Source organism: Papio anubis, chromosome 20 (assembly GCF_008728515.1).
Source record: "Papio anubis isolate 15944 chromosome 20, Panubis1.0, whole genome shotgun sequence".
NCBI lineage: Eukaryota > Metazoa > Chordata > Mammalia > Primates > Cercopithecidae > Papio > Papio anubis.
Genome location: NC_044995.1, coordinates 42,054,661 through 42,070,440, shown reverse-complemented (window position 1 = coordinate 42,070,440; position 15,780 = coordinate 42,054,661). Strand labels below are relative to the sequence as shown.

General features: G+C 49.6%; 2 protein-coding genes across 6 annotated transcripts in view; both read right to left on the bottom strand.

Moving 5' to 3' along the window:
* ZNF846 (zinc finger protein 846) overlaps nucleotides 1-6,935 on the bottom strand; it is a 52,258-nt gene extending 45,323 nt beyond the window's left edge. For both annotated transcript variants that reach the window (XM_009193436.4, XM_009193437.4), the window contains exon 1: nucleotides 6,852-6,935. The gene's annotated coding sequence lies outside the window, so the exon portion shown is untranslated. The remainder of the gene's footprint in view (nucleotides 1-6,851) is intronic.
* Nucleotides 6,936-7,009: 74 nt separating this feature from the next.
* FBXL12 (F-box and leucine rich repeat protein 12) lies at nucleotides 7,010-15,780 on the bottom strand. 4 transcript variants are annotated; one of them, XM_009193448.4, is made up of 4 exons: nucleotides 15,255-15,779; nucleotides 15,071-15,143; nucleotides 10,550-10,593; nucleotides 7,010-8,456 (listed from the first exon to the last, which is right to left on the bottom strand). In XM_009193448.4, the coding sequence occupies exon 4, from the start codon at nucleotides 8,454-8,456 to the stop codon at nucleotides 7,635-7,637; it is 822 nt and encodes a 273-aa protein (XP_009191712.1). In that variant the 5' UTR covers nucleotides 10,550-10,593; nucleotides 15,071-15,143; nucleotides 15,255-15,779; the 3' UTR covers nucleotides 7,010-7,634. The 4 variants fall into 4 exon arrangements, with proteins under 4 accessions (XP_009191712.1, XP_009191713.1, XP_003914895.1 ...); XM_009193449.4 differs by having other exon boundaries at nucleotides 7,013-8,456; nucleotides 15,281-15,779; XM_003914846.5 differs by lacking the exon at nucleotides 10,550-10,593 and having other exon boundaries at nucleotides 7,013-8,456; nucleotides 15,255-15,780.

Here is a 15,780-nt window from a genome sequence, read left to right as displayed (position 1 = left end):
CCAGAAGTTAATTTTTAATGAAAATTTCATGTCTAAACACAAATATCCATCAATGGGTGGATGAACAAATTGTGCTAGATTCATACCACAAAATACTACTACTCAGAGATAAAAGGAACAACAGTTGGTTCCTAAAACAACCTGGATGAACCGTGAAATCACGACGCTGAGTAAAAGACAAGCCCTCGTTGCTGGGAGTGGTGGCTCACGCCTGTAATCCCACCACTTCGGGAGGCCGAGGCAGGTGGACCACCTGAGGTCAGGAGTTAGAGACCAGCCTGACCAACATGGAAAAACCTTGTCTCTACTAAAAATACAAAATTAGTCAGGTGTGGTGGCGCATGCCTGTAATCCCAGCTACTCAGGAGGCTGAGGCAGGAGAATTGCTTCAACCCGGGAGGCAGGGGTTGAGGTGAGCCGCGATCATGTTACTACACTCCAGCCTGGGCAACAAGAGCGAAACTCCATCTCAAAAACACAAAAACAAACAAACAAACAAACAAAACAAAACAAAAACAAACAAAAAAGACAAGACCTCTTCCTCACCACAGAAAGTATACACTATGTGATTCCATTTACATAAAATCCAGTGAAGGCCGGGAATGGTGGCTCATGCCTGTGATCCCAGCACTTTGGGAGGCTGAGGCGGGTGGCTCACAAGATCAGGATATCGAGACCATCCTGGCTAACACAGTGAAACCCAGCCTCTACTAAAAACATACAAAAAAATTAGCCAGGCATGGTGGCGGGCACCTGTAGTCCCAGCTACTCGGGTGGCTGAGGCAGGAGAATGGCATGAACCCGGGAGGCAGAGCTTGCAGTGAGCCGAGATTGCGCCACTGCACTCCACCCTGGGTGATAGAGCGAGACTCTGTTTCAAAAAAAAAAAAAAAAAAATCCAAGGAAAAGCAAAAATAATCTGTAGCGACAGAAAGCAGATCTCCAGTTGCTTAGGGAGAGAGAGATGCCAAAGAGCACAGGAAACTCTTAGGGGTGATGGTTTCATGAGCGTCCACACATGTCAAAGCTCATCAAATTATGTACTTCAAATATGTGCAATTTTTATTTATGTATTTATTTTTCAAAACAGAGTTTACTCTTGTTGCTCAGGCTGGAGTGCAATGGCACGATCTCGGCTCACAGCAACCTCCGCCTCCTGGGTTCAAACAATTCTCCTGCCTCAGCCTCCCGAGTAACTGGGATTAGAGGCATGCGCCACCACGCCTCGCTAATTTTGTATTTTTAGTAAATTTTGTATTTATTCATGGGGTTTCTCCATGTTGGTCAGGCTGGTCTTGAACTCCCAACCTCAGGTGATCTTCCTGCCTCTGCCTCCCAAAGTGCTGGGATTATAGGCATGAGTAACTGCGCTTGGCCATATGTGCAATTTATTACACGTTAATTATACCTCAGTGAAGCTGTAGGGGGTTGGCATGGTGGGTAGCTCATGCCCGTAATCCCAGCACTTTGGGAAGCTGAGGCAGACAGATCGCTTCAGCCCAAAAGTTTGAGACCAGCCTGGGCAATATGGTGAGACCCCATCTCTACAAAAAAAGAAAAATTAGCATGGTGGCATGTGCCTAAAGTCCCAGGTGCTTGTGAGGCTGAGGGGGTAAGGAACACTTGAGCCCTGGAGGTCTAGGCTGAAATAAGCCATGATGCACTCTGGCCTGGGCAACAAAGCAAGACCCTGTCTCGAAAAAAAAAAAAAATTTTTTTTTTGTTTTTTAAAGAATGTGTAGGCCAAGTTAACCCTCCAGACAGGCAAAAACGTGTTATGTGTCACAGCCTATAATTTGTACGATAACATCAAGGTCGCTTTGGTCCAAGGGCAGGATCTATGGTGAGTACATATTCTTACACAAGGAACAGTAAATAAAGTAGAAATCCTGGCTGGATGCAGTGGCTCATGCCTGTAATCCCAGCACTTTGGGAGGCCAAGATGGGCAGATGGCTTGAGCCCAAGAGTTCAAGACAAGCCTGGGCAACATGGCAAAACCCTATGTCTACAAAAAAAAAAAAAAAAAAGGCCAGGCATGGTAGTGTGCAGCTATAGTCTCAGTTACTTGGGAGGCTGAGGTGGGAGGACTGCTCGAGCACGGATGAGGGAGGTTGCAGTGAGTCGCAATTGGGCCAGTGCACTCCAGCCTGAGGGACAAAACAAGACTCTGTCTCAAAAAAAAAAAAAAAAAAATGTAGGCGAGGCGTGGTGGCTCATGCTTGTAATCCCAGCACTTTGGGAGGCCAAGGTGGGTGGATCACCTGAGATCAGGAGTTCAAGACCAGCCTGACCAACGTGGTGAAACCCCATTTCTATTAAATACAAAACATTAGCTGGGTGTGGTGGTGGGTACCTGTAATCCCAGCTACTCAGGAGGCTGTGGCAGGAATCTCTTGAACCTTAGGGGCAGAGGTTGCAGTGAGTCGAGATTGCACCATTGCACTCCAACCTGGGCAACAAGAACAAAAACTCCGTCTTAAAAAAAAACAAAAAAAACCAAAAAAAACAGCAACGTAGAAATGTTGGAGTTGTTCTCAGGAGTTGCGTTAACTGGAAGTCAAGATGGCAGTCGGCATCCAAGATGGAGTCATGACTGCCTTCACAGCCCCTGATGAGGCCCGGTTACTGGGCCTCCCTTTCAGATACTGTTGCATGGCAGCATGGCAGCTTTATATCCTGGGCAAGATTGTGGAGTAAGATTACTCAGGTTCTACTTTACCAGCTATGTTGCTTTGGGCAACTTAACTTCTCTGTGCCTCAGTATCTTCATCTCTACCTCGCTCAGTGGGCTGCTGATAGAAGTTCATGCATGAAGGACTGAGCACACGGCCTGCCACATAAGAAGCACTCAATAGGCTGGGTGTGGTGGCTCACGCCTGTAATCTCACCACTTTGGGAGGCTGAGGCAGGAGGATCGCTTGAGCCAAGGAGTTTGAGACCAATCTGGGCAACATGGTGAGACCATGTCTCTACAAAAAAAAAAAAATTATTATTATTATTATTTTTTTGAGATGGAGTCTCGCTCTGTCACCCAGGCTGGAGTGCAGTGGCGCAATCTCTGCTCACTGCAAGCTCCACCTCCCGGGTTCACACCATTCTCCTGCCTCAGCCTCTAGAGTAGCTGGGACTACAGGCGCCCACCACCATGCCCAGCTAATTTTTTGTATTTTTAGTAGAGACGGGGTTTCACCATGTTAGCCAAGATGGTCTCAATCTCCTGACCTCATGATTCGCCTGCCTCGGCCTCCCAAAGTGCTGGGATTACAGGCATGAGCCACCGTGCCCGGCCTATTATTTTTAAAAATTAGCCAGGTGTGGTGGTACATGCCTGTATTCCCAGCTACTGGGGAGGATGATGTGGGAGGACTGCTTGAACCCAGAATTTGGGGCTGCAGTGAGCTACAGTCACACTATTGAACTCCAACTTGGGTGATGGAGTAAGACCGTGTCTCAAAATAAATAAATAAAAATAAAATAATAATAAATGTCAGCTATTGTGATTATGCTTTGCCTTCAGTGGAGGGCAGCCCTGAAGCCCCCAGCCCCTTATCTGGGAGAAAGCAATGATCAGGGGCAGAGAGGTCCCAAAAGGGGAGAAGCTCTGTCTGATATCCCATCACCCCATCACCCCTCGGGTCAAGGCCCATGTTAGAGGTCACTAAGGCAGAATGAATTCTCCACAGGGTAAGCCCAGGAAGAGACACCTGTAACCAGTGTTATGCTGTGGCTCAAGAGAGCCAAATGCTGAATCTTCAATTATTTTGTGAGCCAGTTGTTAAACTGTTGGTAGCTTGAAACCAGCTGTGATCAGACAGTGTTTACAACATAGTAATCAGCAAACGCTACAGATCAGGACTTTCCTCCCCCATCTGCTAGCACTGCCTGTAAACACTTACCTGCTTCAAAATTAATGCCTGCTGGCCAGTCGTGGCGGCTCACACCTGTAATCCCAGCACTTTGGGAGGCTAAGGCAGGCGGATCACTTGAGGCCGGGAGTTTGAGACCAGCCTGGCCAACATGGTGAAACCCCATCTCCTAAAAATATAAAAATTAGCTGGGTGTAGTGGCATGTGCCTGTAATCCCAGCTACTCGGGAGGCTAAGGCAGGCTGAAACTTAAACCTAGGAGGCAGAGGATGCAGTGGGCTGAGATGGCACCATTGTACTCCAGCTTGGGTGACAGAGTGAGACTTGCTTCTCCAAAACACAAACAAAAAACTAAAATTAATGCCTGCTGCTCCCTTCCTACTGGAAAGGCAGGGAGGAGAAAGAAAGGAAGCTTTTTTCCCATGGAGTTGTTCCAGGTTGGGGCATCGGCAATACACTTCCAGAACCACCTGCAGAGTCCAGCACAGGGCTGGTGTTGAGTCACCCTCATATTCTCCCAAACTGACCCCAGCTCTCCAGACACTCTCTGCAAGTCTAATAGACCTCATTTCCCTCCTTGCCCCCACAGGCTCTGAGACTTCACCAATCTCTATGTTTCCACCTGGTTCAACCCAGCCCCCAGATGTCCTGGGCTGGAGCTGCTGGGGTTGGTCACAGCACTGGACAATCAGACCCTGACTACGGCCACATCAGGGGCACACTCATACCCTAGCCCTCGTGTGACCAGATGGAGAAGGAATTTCAGGTGAGGCTGCTCATGCCTGTAATCCCAGTACTTTGGCAGGCCAAGGCAGGAGGATTATTTGCACTTAGGAGTTAGAGACCAGCCTGGGCAACATAGTGAGACCCCATCTCTACAAAAAATAAAAATTAGCCAGGCGTGATGGCACATTCCTGTAGTCCCAGCTACTTGGGAGGCTGAAGTAGGATGGCTTCAGCCCAGGAGTTCGAGACCAGTCTCGGCAACATAAGGAGACCCCTGTCTCTCTCTCTCTTTCTCGCTATCTATCTATCTATCTATCTATCTATCTATCTATCTATCTATATTTATTTATTTTTGAAACAGTCTCGCCCTGTTGCCCAGGCTGGAGTGCAGCAGCACGATCTCAGCTCTCTGCAACCTCCCTCTCCAGGGTTCAAGCGATTCTCCTGCCTCAGCCTCCTGAGTAGCTGGGATTATAGGAATGTGCCACCAGGTCCAATTAATCTTTGTAGTTTTGGTAGAGACAGGGTTTCGCCATGTTGGCCAGGCTGGTCTCCAACTCCTGACCTCAAATGATCCTCCCGCCTTGGTGTCCCAAAATGCTGGAATTACAGGCATGGGACACACCGTGCCTGGCACCATCTCCATTAAAAAAAAAAAAAAAAAAAAAAGTCAGGTGCGGTGGCTCACACCTGTAATCCCAGTGCTTTGGGATGCTGAGGCAGGCAGATCACAAGGTCAGGAGTTTGAGACCAGCCTGACCAATATGGTGAAACTCCGGCTCTACTAAAAATACAAAAATTAGTCGGGCATGGTGGTGCATGCCTATAATCCCACCTATTTAGGAGGCTGAGGCAGGAGAATCGCTTGATCTTGGGAAGCGGAGGTTGCAGTGAGATGAGATTGTGCCACTGTACTCCAGCCTGGGCGACAGAGCGAGACTCAATTTCAAAAAAAAAAAAAAAAGAGAGAGAGAGAAGGAATTTCTACTGCAACTCTGAGTGGGAAGAGCATGGGAGGAACACCTCCAGCTCTTCTCTGATGGGTGAGTTTGGAATAAGAAACCAAGTGTACCCAGCTCAGCCCTCTTCTCCAACCTGGGTCTAAGTACCAGAGGAGGCATCCTGGCCTGCTGAGCCGGCAGTGAACCCACAGAGCCGGGGCTTAGCCACACACAGCAACGCTCATCTCAGAGGTGGGCGCCCACGATTACAATCTGACACCTGCATCTTTCAAGTGGTTCAGACTCGAAAGGCAGGAAAAGGAGTTGTTACTTACTGAACCCCTAAAGCCTGAGCCACCTGCGAGGCCCTGCCCACTCCTGTTCCCATTATCTCCTTTTGTTTATTTATTTTTTTTGAGACCAGGGTCTCACGCTGTCACCCAGGCTGGAGTGCAGTGGTGATCACAGCTCACTGCAACCTCCGAGTCCCAGGCTTAAGCAATCCTCCTACCTCAGCCTCCTGAATAGTTGGGAAACCAGGGAGTAGCTGGGTAGATACACACCACCACACCTGGCTAATTTTTTCTGTAGAAATAGGGTTTCACCAAGCTGGTCTCGAATTCCTGAACTCAAAGTGATTCGCCTGCCTCAGATGTCCCAGGTTGGCCTTGAACTCCTGGGCTCAAGTCATCCACCCAGCTCAGCCTCCCAAAGTGCTGGGATTACACATGTGAGCCACCATGCCCGGCCCTGACCTCACTTTAGACAGCTCTTCCCCCTGCTCATTCTGCCACACAACCTGCTTTCCGTTTCTGGAAAATGCCAAGTTCATTCTCAGCTGTGCTGGCCTTCCCTCTTTTCCCCTAGCTCTTCTGACTTTTGCTTTCTCTTCATCTCTCAGATCTCAGCACAGAGGCCTGCCCTGCTCACTTAACCATGCAAGTGTGGTTCCATTACATGACCCTGGTGTATTGGCTCAGAGTCTCCAAAATTACAACATGGTGGCCAGGTGCAGTGGCTCACACCTGTAATGCCAGCACTTTGAGAGGCCAAGGCAGGCAGATCATGAGGTCAGGAGTTTGAGATCAGCCTGACCAACATGGTGAAACCCCATCTCTACTAAAAATACAAAAAATTATCTAGGCATAGTGGCAGGCGCCTGTAATCCCAGCTACTCGGGAGGCTGAGGCAGGAGAATCACTTGAACCCAGGAGGTGGAGGGTGCAGTGAGCCGAGATCACACCATTGCACTCCAGCCTGAGTGACAGAGTAAGACTCTGTCCCTGCCCAAAAAAATTAAAACATCGATTGGTTTACCTGTTTGTTGTCCTGTCTTCTCCTCTATGAGATCTATGAGGGCAGGGTCTTGTCAGTTTTGTTCATTGTTGTGGCCCAGTTTCCCAGAACCTAAAATAGTGCCTGCAAAATAGTAGAAGCTCAAGACACATTGGTTGAATGAATAAAGTGAATACTTCTTGGGAAAAAAAAAATGATTTTTTTCTTTAATAGCAAAATAATATGTCTTGGAAAATACAGCATACAAAATACAGAAAATAGAATTGAGAGCTTTTATGAGCATATCAATCATTGAATAGCGAGTCTGCGTTGCCTATCTCTCCGCGTCTCTTGCGTGCGTGTAGGTATACAAATGGGATATAGGCTTGTGGGTGTGCATGCATAGACAGTCCTTCTTGGGTACTCATAAGGGGGCTCAGCCCCTCGGGTGCCCCTAAGTCTTAACCTCACCCCTTCTTCATCTGTCCTGTTCCTGAGGACGACCGTGAAGGTGACTCTTCATCGAGAGCCTCTGGAGGCTGGGAGCTTTTTGAGTAAGGCTTTGCAATGTAACCATGAGGTAGCTATGATCATCCTTATTTCCAGATGTGGGAACTAGGCTTCCCAGAGGCTGATGATATGACCAAGGCCACACAGCTGGCAAACAGTGATTCCAATGGTCTGGAGGTCACTAGGCCTCTGTTCTGTCAACCTGGGGCTTTGAATTTCCTCAAGTCTGATTATCTACCCTCTTCAAAGTGCTGCTCAGAGGGTCTGGGGCTCAACGATGAAAGCTAGGATGGCTCCCAGGGACAGGTGGAGTAGTTACATCCACCAGTCCATAGACTCTTTGGGGCAGGCCCTGACAATGACCATACAGTGGGGCAGCCCCTTACACAGGATCTTCTCCGCCTCCTGACCCTCCCAGCCCAGCCCCTGCAGCTCAAGGACTCTGAGCTTGGGCATAGTGAGGCAGGAGGAGAGGATTTCAGTGGGGGAGGGCATTTCCGGGGTGATGAGGGGACCCTGCAGGCACAGACTCTCCAAGGCCGGCATTCCCTCCAGGACAGCCAGGCCAGGGGCAGAGAGGCCCCTCACGGTCAGCCGGATCTTGCGCACATCCCGGAGGTGGCGGCTGATAGCCAGCAGGGTGCTGTCAGCAGACAGGGTGCAGCCCAGCACCTCGAGCCTCTGCAGATAGCTGAGCTCCTGCAGGCCAGCATCCAGCCCTGTCTCGGTCACACGGTAGGTGCCACCCAGCACCAGCGAGCGCAAGGCCCGGAAGCGCGTCAGGCCCTGCAGGTGCTCGTCGCGGAAGGCGGGGACGCGGTCCAGCACGATGCATTCGAGCAGTGGCAGCACGGTGGGGTCCTGCTGCTTGTGGAGCCAAGCCATAGAGATCTCGCAGCTGTGCAGCTCCAGGGTCCTCAGGGTGCTGGGCAGGCTGGTGATGGGCACCATGCTCAGGTCGGCCACGTGTAGGCAGAGGCGCTTCAGGTTGGGGCATTTCTGGCCCAGGGCTCTCAACAGAGCAGGGGACAACTGGGGGGCCTGGGAGCCAGAGAACAAGTAGCCACCCATCCGCAGGGAATGGAGCCGGGATGCCATGTACCTTCGAAGGAGGTGCCACATGACTTTAGGTCGCATCTGTAAGAGCCAGGGATTGGGGTGACACAGTGAGAGGTATGGAGTTTCCAAGGCCCCTGCTGGGCTGGAGACACACATCCCCAGGGTGGGGGATTCTGGTGCCCTGCTTCTGCCCTTCCCTAGCCAGTCTCCTCCCCAGGTTCAACCTCCCCAGGTTCAACAAGACGGTTTGAGTGCACCATCTTGCCTGCTAGGGCTTTGAACAAATCTTTTTTTTTTTTTTTTTTTTGAGACAGGGTCTTGCTCTGTCACCCAGGCTAGAGTGCAGTGGTGAGATAATGGCTCACTGCAGCCTGGACTTCCTAGGCTCAAGTGATTCTCCCACTTCAGCTTCCCAAGTGGCTGGGACTTCTGACACATGCCCAGCTAATTTTTGTTATTTTTAGTAGAGACGAGGTCTTGCTACGTTGCCCAGGCCGGTCTCCAACTCCTGGATTCAAGCGATCCTCCCATCTCAGCCCCTCAAAGTGCTGGGCCTACAGTAATGAGCCACTGCACTCAGCCACTTAGAATAAATCTGGTGGGGGCCAGGCGCACTGGCTCATGCCTGTAATCCAAGCACTTTGGGAGGCCGAGGTGGGTAGATCATTTGAGGTCAGGAGTTTAAGACCAGCCTGGCCAACATGGTGAAACCATGTCTCTACCAAAAATACAAAAATTAGCTGGACGTGGTGGCGAGTGCCTGTAATCCCAGCTACTCAGGAGGCTGAGGCAAGAGAATCGCTTGAACCCAGGAGACAGAGGTTGCAGTGAGCTGAGATCGTGCCACTGCAATCCAGCCTGTGTGATAGAATGAGACTCCGTCTCAAAAAAAAAGAAAAAAAAAAAGGATAAATCTGCTGGGGGGAAAAAGATACTAACAGAATCTACCTTTAGCAATAGATTCTTACGATTTTTCTGGACTAAGAAAGAGAGCAAAACAACTCATTGACATTTTACCTGTTTCTTAATGATCACCTCCAGTAGAAATAAGCAACACAGAATAAAATTTTAAAAGGTGAAAACTACCCGGAGTAAATTAGGTCTATGTTAAAAAAACAAAACAACAAATGAAAAGGCTGGGCACGGTGGCTCACACCTGCAATCCCAGCACTTTGGGAGGTCAAGGTGGGTGGATTGCCTGAGCTCAAGAGTTCAAGACCAGCCTGGGCAACGTGGCGAAATCCTGTCTCTACTAAAAATTTTAGAAAGCCAGGCATGGTGGCTCACGCCTATAATCTCAGCACTTTGGAAGGCTGAGGCGGGTGGATCACTCGAGGTCAGGAGTTTGAGACCGGCCTGGCCAAAATGGTGAAATCCCGTTTCTACTAAAAATACAAAAATTAGCTGGGCGTGGTGGTGGGCGCCTGTATTCCCAGCTACTTGGGAGGCTGAGGCAGGAGAATTGATTGAACCCAGGAGGCAGAGGTTGTAGTGAGCCAAGATTGCACCAGCCTAGGTGACAAGAGTGAAACTCTGCCTCAAAACATAAACAAAAAACTAAAACTAAAAATAAAAATAATAGTTGGGCAAAGTGGCAGGGACCTGTAGTCCCAGTTACTTAGGAGGCGAAGGCATGAGAACCAGCTCTGGGAGGTGGAGGCTGCAGTGAACTGAGATCACACCACTGCACTCTTGCCTGGGCGACAGGGTGAGACTCTGTCTCAAAAAAAAAAAAAAAAAAAAATCACAGCCAGGAGTGGTGGCTCAAGCCTAGCACTTTGTGAGGCTGAGGCAGGCGGATCACCCGAGGTCAGGAGTTCAAGACCAGCCTCACCAACATGGAGAAATCCCGTCTCTACTAAAAATACAAAATTAGCCAGGTGTGGTAGTGCATGCCTGTAATCCCAGCTACTTGGGAGGCTGAGGCAGGAGAATCTCTTGAACCTGAGAGGCAGAGGTTGCGATGAGCCGAGATTGTGCCATTGTATCAGCCTGGGCAACAAAAGCGAAACTCCGTCTCAAAAAAATCACAGCCTGGTACAGTGGAAGCTGCAAAAATCAACCCTGGGAAGTTAGACTTAGTAGAAAATAAAAAGCATACATAATTGATAGCACTGGGCATTTCATTATAAGTACATGTTATCTTAAAAAGAAAAAAATAGCATGCTTACATCTGCCTTTTATTGCTGGATTTCTCTACTTGACATCATAGGGCCTAATGGAAAAAGGAAAATTGTCTAATAACATATTCTTCATGTGTGCTTACAAAGGTGTTTCTTTTCTTTTCTTTTTTTTTGAGACGGAGTTTTGCTCTTGTTGCCCAGGCTGGAATGCAGTGGCACGATCTCGGTCACCACAACCTCCGCCTCCTGGGTTCAAGCGATTCTCTGGCCTCAGCCTCCCGAGTAGCTGGGATTACAAGCATGTGCCACCATGCCTGGCTAATTTTGTATTTTTGGTTTTTTTTTTGAGACGGAGTCTCTCTCTGTTGCCCAGGCTGGAGTGCAGTGGTGTGATCTCAGCTAACTCCAACCTCCGCCTCCCAGATTCAAGCAATTCTCCTGCCTCAGCTTCCCGAGTAGCTGGTACTACAGGCATGTGCCACCACACCCGGCTGTGCTTTCTTTTGTATTTTTAGTAGAGATGGGGTTTCACTATGTTAGCCAGGATGGTCTTGATCTCCTGACCTCGTGATTCGACCACCATGGCCTCCCAAAGTGCTGGGATTATGGGCATGAGCCACCATGCCTGGCCTTAATTTTGTATTTTTAGTAGAGATGGGATTTCTCTATGTAGGTCAGGCTGGTCTCAAACACCCGATCTCAAGTGATCTGCTCGCCTCAGCCTCCCAAAGCGCTGGGATTACAGGAGTGAGCCACCGCGCCCGGCCAAAAAGGTGTTTCTATATCAAGCTCTTCCATTCACTGAAAGAAAATAGCTTATTATCAATCCTTAAGAAAGCATGCTTGCATTTGCCTTTTATACATGCATATGTAAACCCATGTAATACAAACTGTATTAGTCTATTTTCATGCTGCTGATAAAAACATACCTGAAACTGGTAAGAAAAAGAGGTTTAATGGGACTTACAGTTCCACACGGCTGGGCAGGCCTCAAAATCACGGCAGGAGGCGAAAGGCACTTCTTACATAGCAGTGGCAAGAGAAAATGAGAAAGAAGGCCAGGTGCAGTGGCTCATGCCTGTAATCCCAGCACTTTGGAAGGCCGATGCGGGCAGATCACGAGGTCAGGAGATTGGGACCATCCTGGCCAACATGACGAAACCCCGTCTCTACTAAAATACAAAAAAAAATTAGCCAAGTGTGGTGGCACACGCCTGTAGTCCCAGCTACTCGAGAGGCTGAGGCAGGATAATTGCTTGAACACGGGAGGCAGAGGTTCCAGTGAGCCGAGATTGCACCACTGCACTCCAGCCTGGTGACAGAGCAAGACTCTGTCTCAAAGAAAAATAAATAAATAATTTAAAAAATACAAAAAATTAGCTTGGTGTGGTGGCACGCACCTGTAGTGCCAGGTACTCAGGAAGCTGAGGCAGGGGAATTGCTTGAACCCAGGAGGCAGAGGTTGCAGTGAGCCAAGATCGTGCCACTGCACTCCAGCCTGGCAACAGAGCAAGACTCCATCTCAAAAAAAAAAAAAAAAAAAAAAAATTGAGAAAATGAGAACGAAGCAAAAGTGGAAACCCCTGATAAACCCATCAGATCTCGTGAGACTTATTCACTATCACAAGAATAGCATGCAAAAGACCAGCCCCTATGATTCAATTATCTCCCCCTGGGTCCCTCTCACAACATATGGGAATTCTGGGAAATACAATTCAAGTTGAGATTTGGGTGGGGACACAGCCAAACCATATCACATCACCCCTGGTCCCTCCAAGTCTCATGTCCTCACATTTCACAACCAATCATGCTTTCCCAACAGTCTTCCAAAGTCTTAACTCATTCAGCATTAATCCAAAAATCCACAATCCAAAGTCTCATCTGAGACAAGGCAAGTCCCTTCCACCTATGAGCCTGTAAAATCAAAAGCTAGCTAGTTACTTCCTAGATACAATGGGGGTACAGGTATCGGGTAAATGCAGCCATTCCAAATGGGAGAAACTGGCCAAAACAAAGGGGTTCCCCCATGCAAGTCTGAAATCCAGTGGGGCAGTCAAATTTCAAAGCTCCAAAATGATCTCCTTTGATTCCAGGTCTCACATCCAGGTCACACTGATGCAAGAGGTGAGTTCCCATGGTCTTGGGCAGCTTGGCCCCTCATGGCTTTACAAGGTATAGCCTCCCTCCCGGCTGCTTGCACAGGCTGGCGTTCAGTGTCTGAAGCTTTTCCAGGTGCATGGTGCAAGCTGTGGGTGGATCTACCATTCTGGAATCTGGAGAACAGTGGCCCTCTTCTCACAGCTCAACTAGGCAGTGCCCCAGTAGGGACTCTGTGTGGGGGCTCTGACCTCACATTTCCCTTCCACACTGCCCTAGCAGAGGCTCTCCATGAGGGCCCCACCCCTGTAGCAAACTTTTGCCTGGACATCCAGGCGTTTTCATACATCTTCTGAAATCTAGGCAGAGGTTCCCAAACTTCAATTCTTTTTTTTTTCTTTTTTTTTTTTTTTGAGATGGAGTTTCGCTCTTGTCACCCAGGCTGGAGTGTAATGGCATGATCTCGACTCACTGCAACCTCTGCCTCCCGGGTTCAAGCGATTCTCCTGCCTCAGCCTCCCAAGTAGCTAGGATTACAAGCATGTGCCACCACGCATTTGTTGTATGTTTAGTAGAGATGGAGTTTCACCATGTTGGCCAGGCTGGTCTCAAACTCCTGACCTCAAGTGATCCGCCTGCCTTGGCATCCCAAAGTGCTGGGATTATAGGCGTGAGCCACCGTGCACGGCCCCGTACCTCCGTTCTTGGCTTCTATGCACCAGCAGGCTCAAGATCACGTGGAAGTTGCCAAGACTTGGGGCTTCCACCCTCTGAAGCCACAGTCTGAGTTATACATTGGCCCCTTTCAGCCACAGCTGGAGCGGCTAGGACACAGGGCACCAAGTCCCAGGGTGCATGCAGCATGGGGGCCCTGGGCCCGGCCCAGGAAACCACTTTTCCCTCCTGGGCTTCCAGGCCTGAGATGAGAGGGGATGCCATGAAGGTCTCTGACATGGCCTGGAGACATTTTCCCTATAGCCCATTAGACTCCTTGCTACTTATGTAAATTTCTACAGCTGGCTTGAATTTCTCCCTAGAAAATGGGTTTTTCTTTTCTATCACATAGTCAGGCTGCAAATTTCCAAACTTTTCAGCTCTGCTTCCCTTAGAAAACTGAATACTTTTAACAGTACCCAAGTCACCTCTTGAGTGCTTTGCTGCTTAGAAATTGAGAAGTTGAGATTTGGTTGGGGACACAGCCAAACTATATCATGAACCAAGAGAGAAAGAAACATGTTCTAATGAATCTTCTCAGGAAGCTGAGGCAGGAAGATCGCTTGAGCCCCGGAGGTTGAGGCTGCAGTGTGCTATCATTTCGCCACTGCACCCCAGCCTGGGTTACAGAGTGAGATCCATCTCAAAAAAATTAATTACAGAAAGATAAACTGCAGAGCATAAATGCACACAAAACCAATGGATGAATCAACTTTTCCTTGCAAAACCAATGACTGAGAATACTCTAAGTTTCATAATATCAGGCCAGGCGCTGTGGCTCAGACCTGTAACCCCAACACTCCAGGAGACTTGAGGTGGGAGACAACTTGAGTCCAAGAGTTCGAGACCATCCTGAGCAACATAGCAAGACTGTCCTTAAAAAAATAACCTCAAAAGCAATACTGTATTAAAGGGAGTTACAGATGGATATATACAGTAAAATAGTCTAAAAGTAGAACACTATCTAAATAGTAGAACAGCATTACCTGAAGTTTAGAAATACATTACTAATACTATAATTGTTTATGGACACACACATATGAAGTAAGGTAAAAGGAAGGGTGCAAATCCACTTTATAATAGCAGTTATCTATGAAAATAGTTTCAAAAAGGGTAACAAATATATCTCTAAATGTTTTGGGTGGGCCAATTGCGGTGGCTCATGCCTGTAATCTGAGCACTTTGGGAGGCTAAGTCGGGAGGATCACTTGAGCCCAGGAGTTCGAGACCAGCCTGGGCAACATAGTGAGACTCTGTCTCCACAAAAAATAAAAGATTAGCGGGTATAGTGGTGAGCGCCTGTGGTCCCAGCTACTCAAGAGGCTGACATGAGAGGATCGCTTGAGTTTGGGAGGTCGAGGCTACAATCGCACCACTGCACTCCAGCCTGAGCAGCAGAGCGAGACCCCTGTCTCAAAAACAAAACAAAAACTTGATAACATAGTCATAAATTAGCATTTATCGAATGATAAATATGTGCCAGACTGTTCTAAGCCCTTTCCCTGCATGATCTCAGTGAAGTCCCACAATAGCCCCGTGAGGCAGGTACTGTCCTTTATCCCCATTGCAGGGATGGGGAAATTGAGGCCCTGAGGTAGAATAGGAGCAGGTAAGCGATGATGCCGAGATAGGCCCAGGACTACCTGGCTCTAAATCCCCAGCCCGGGTACCGACATACTGTCCCAGGGTGGGAGAGGTGGTCTTTTGGGTCCGGGCACCGCGACCGCGGCCCAGGCCCGCCTGGCCAGCCATGCCTACCGTGTAGAGCGTCAGGTCGACATGTCGCCACAGCCACCGGTCGTCCACCAGCCTCTTCCAGCGGTGACAGACCCTGGGGGAGGGGACGCGCGGTTAGAACGACCCCAGCCCCAGGCCACATCGCATCTCCAGGTCCCAGGTGCGCCCTCCGCCCGGCCCTTCCCCCCCGGAGGCGGGGCCGCACCTGGAGATGCGGATCCGGTCCCGTACCGGGAGGTAAGAGAAGATCTCAAGCAGGACTGAGTCCGGCAGTTCGACCAAAGTCGCCATGATCCCGCCGACACGCACTTCCGCTTCCGGTTAAGGAGACCCGAGGGGGTCCCCCCGGGGGCCCCGAGGCGGCTGACAGGGCGGCGGCCGCGACCTTCCCGTAGCCGGTAGAGGGCTTTGACTTTCCTCTCGCTGGGCAGTGATTGGGTCCCAGGGCCGGACCAGCCGCGGATGGGGACCAGAAACCAGACTGGAAAGCGTGACTGAGGCAGTGAGAGTCTTGCGGGACGTGGCTGAGGCGTGATTTGGCCGCGACTGGGAACTAAGACCAAGTCCGCAAGGCGGGGCTGGAGTGAGGCGAAGCTCGGGGGCGGAGCTAGAGACGAGGACCAAGTCCGAAAGGCGTGGCTGGGGTGGGGCGAGTATCGGAGGCGGTGCTAGAGACGAGGACCGAGCCTGGAAGGCGTGGCTGGAGTTGGGCAAGGCTCAGGGACGGAGCC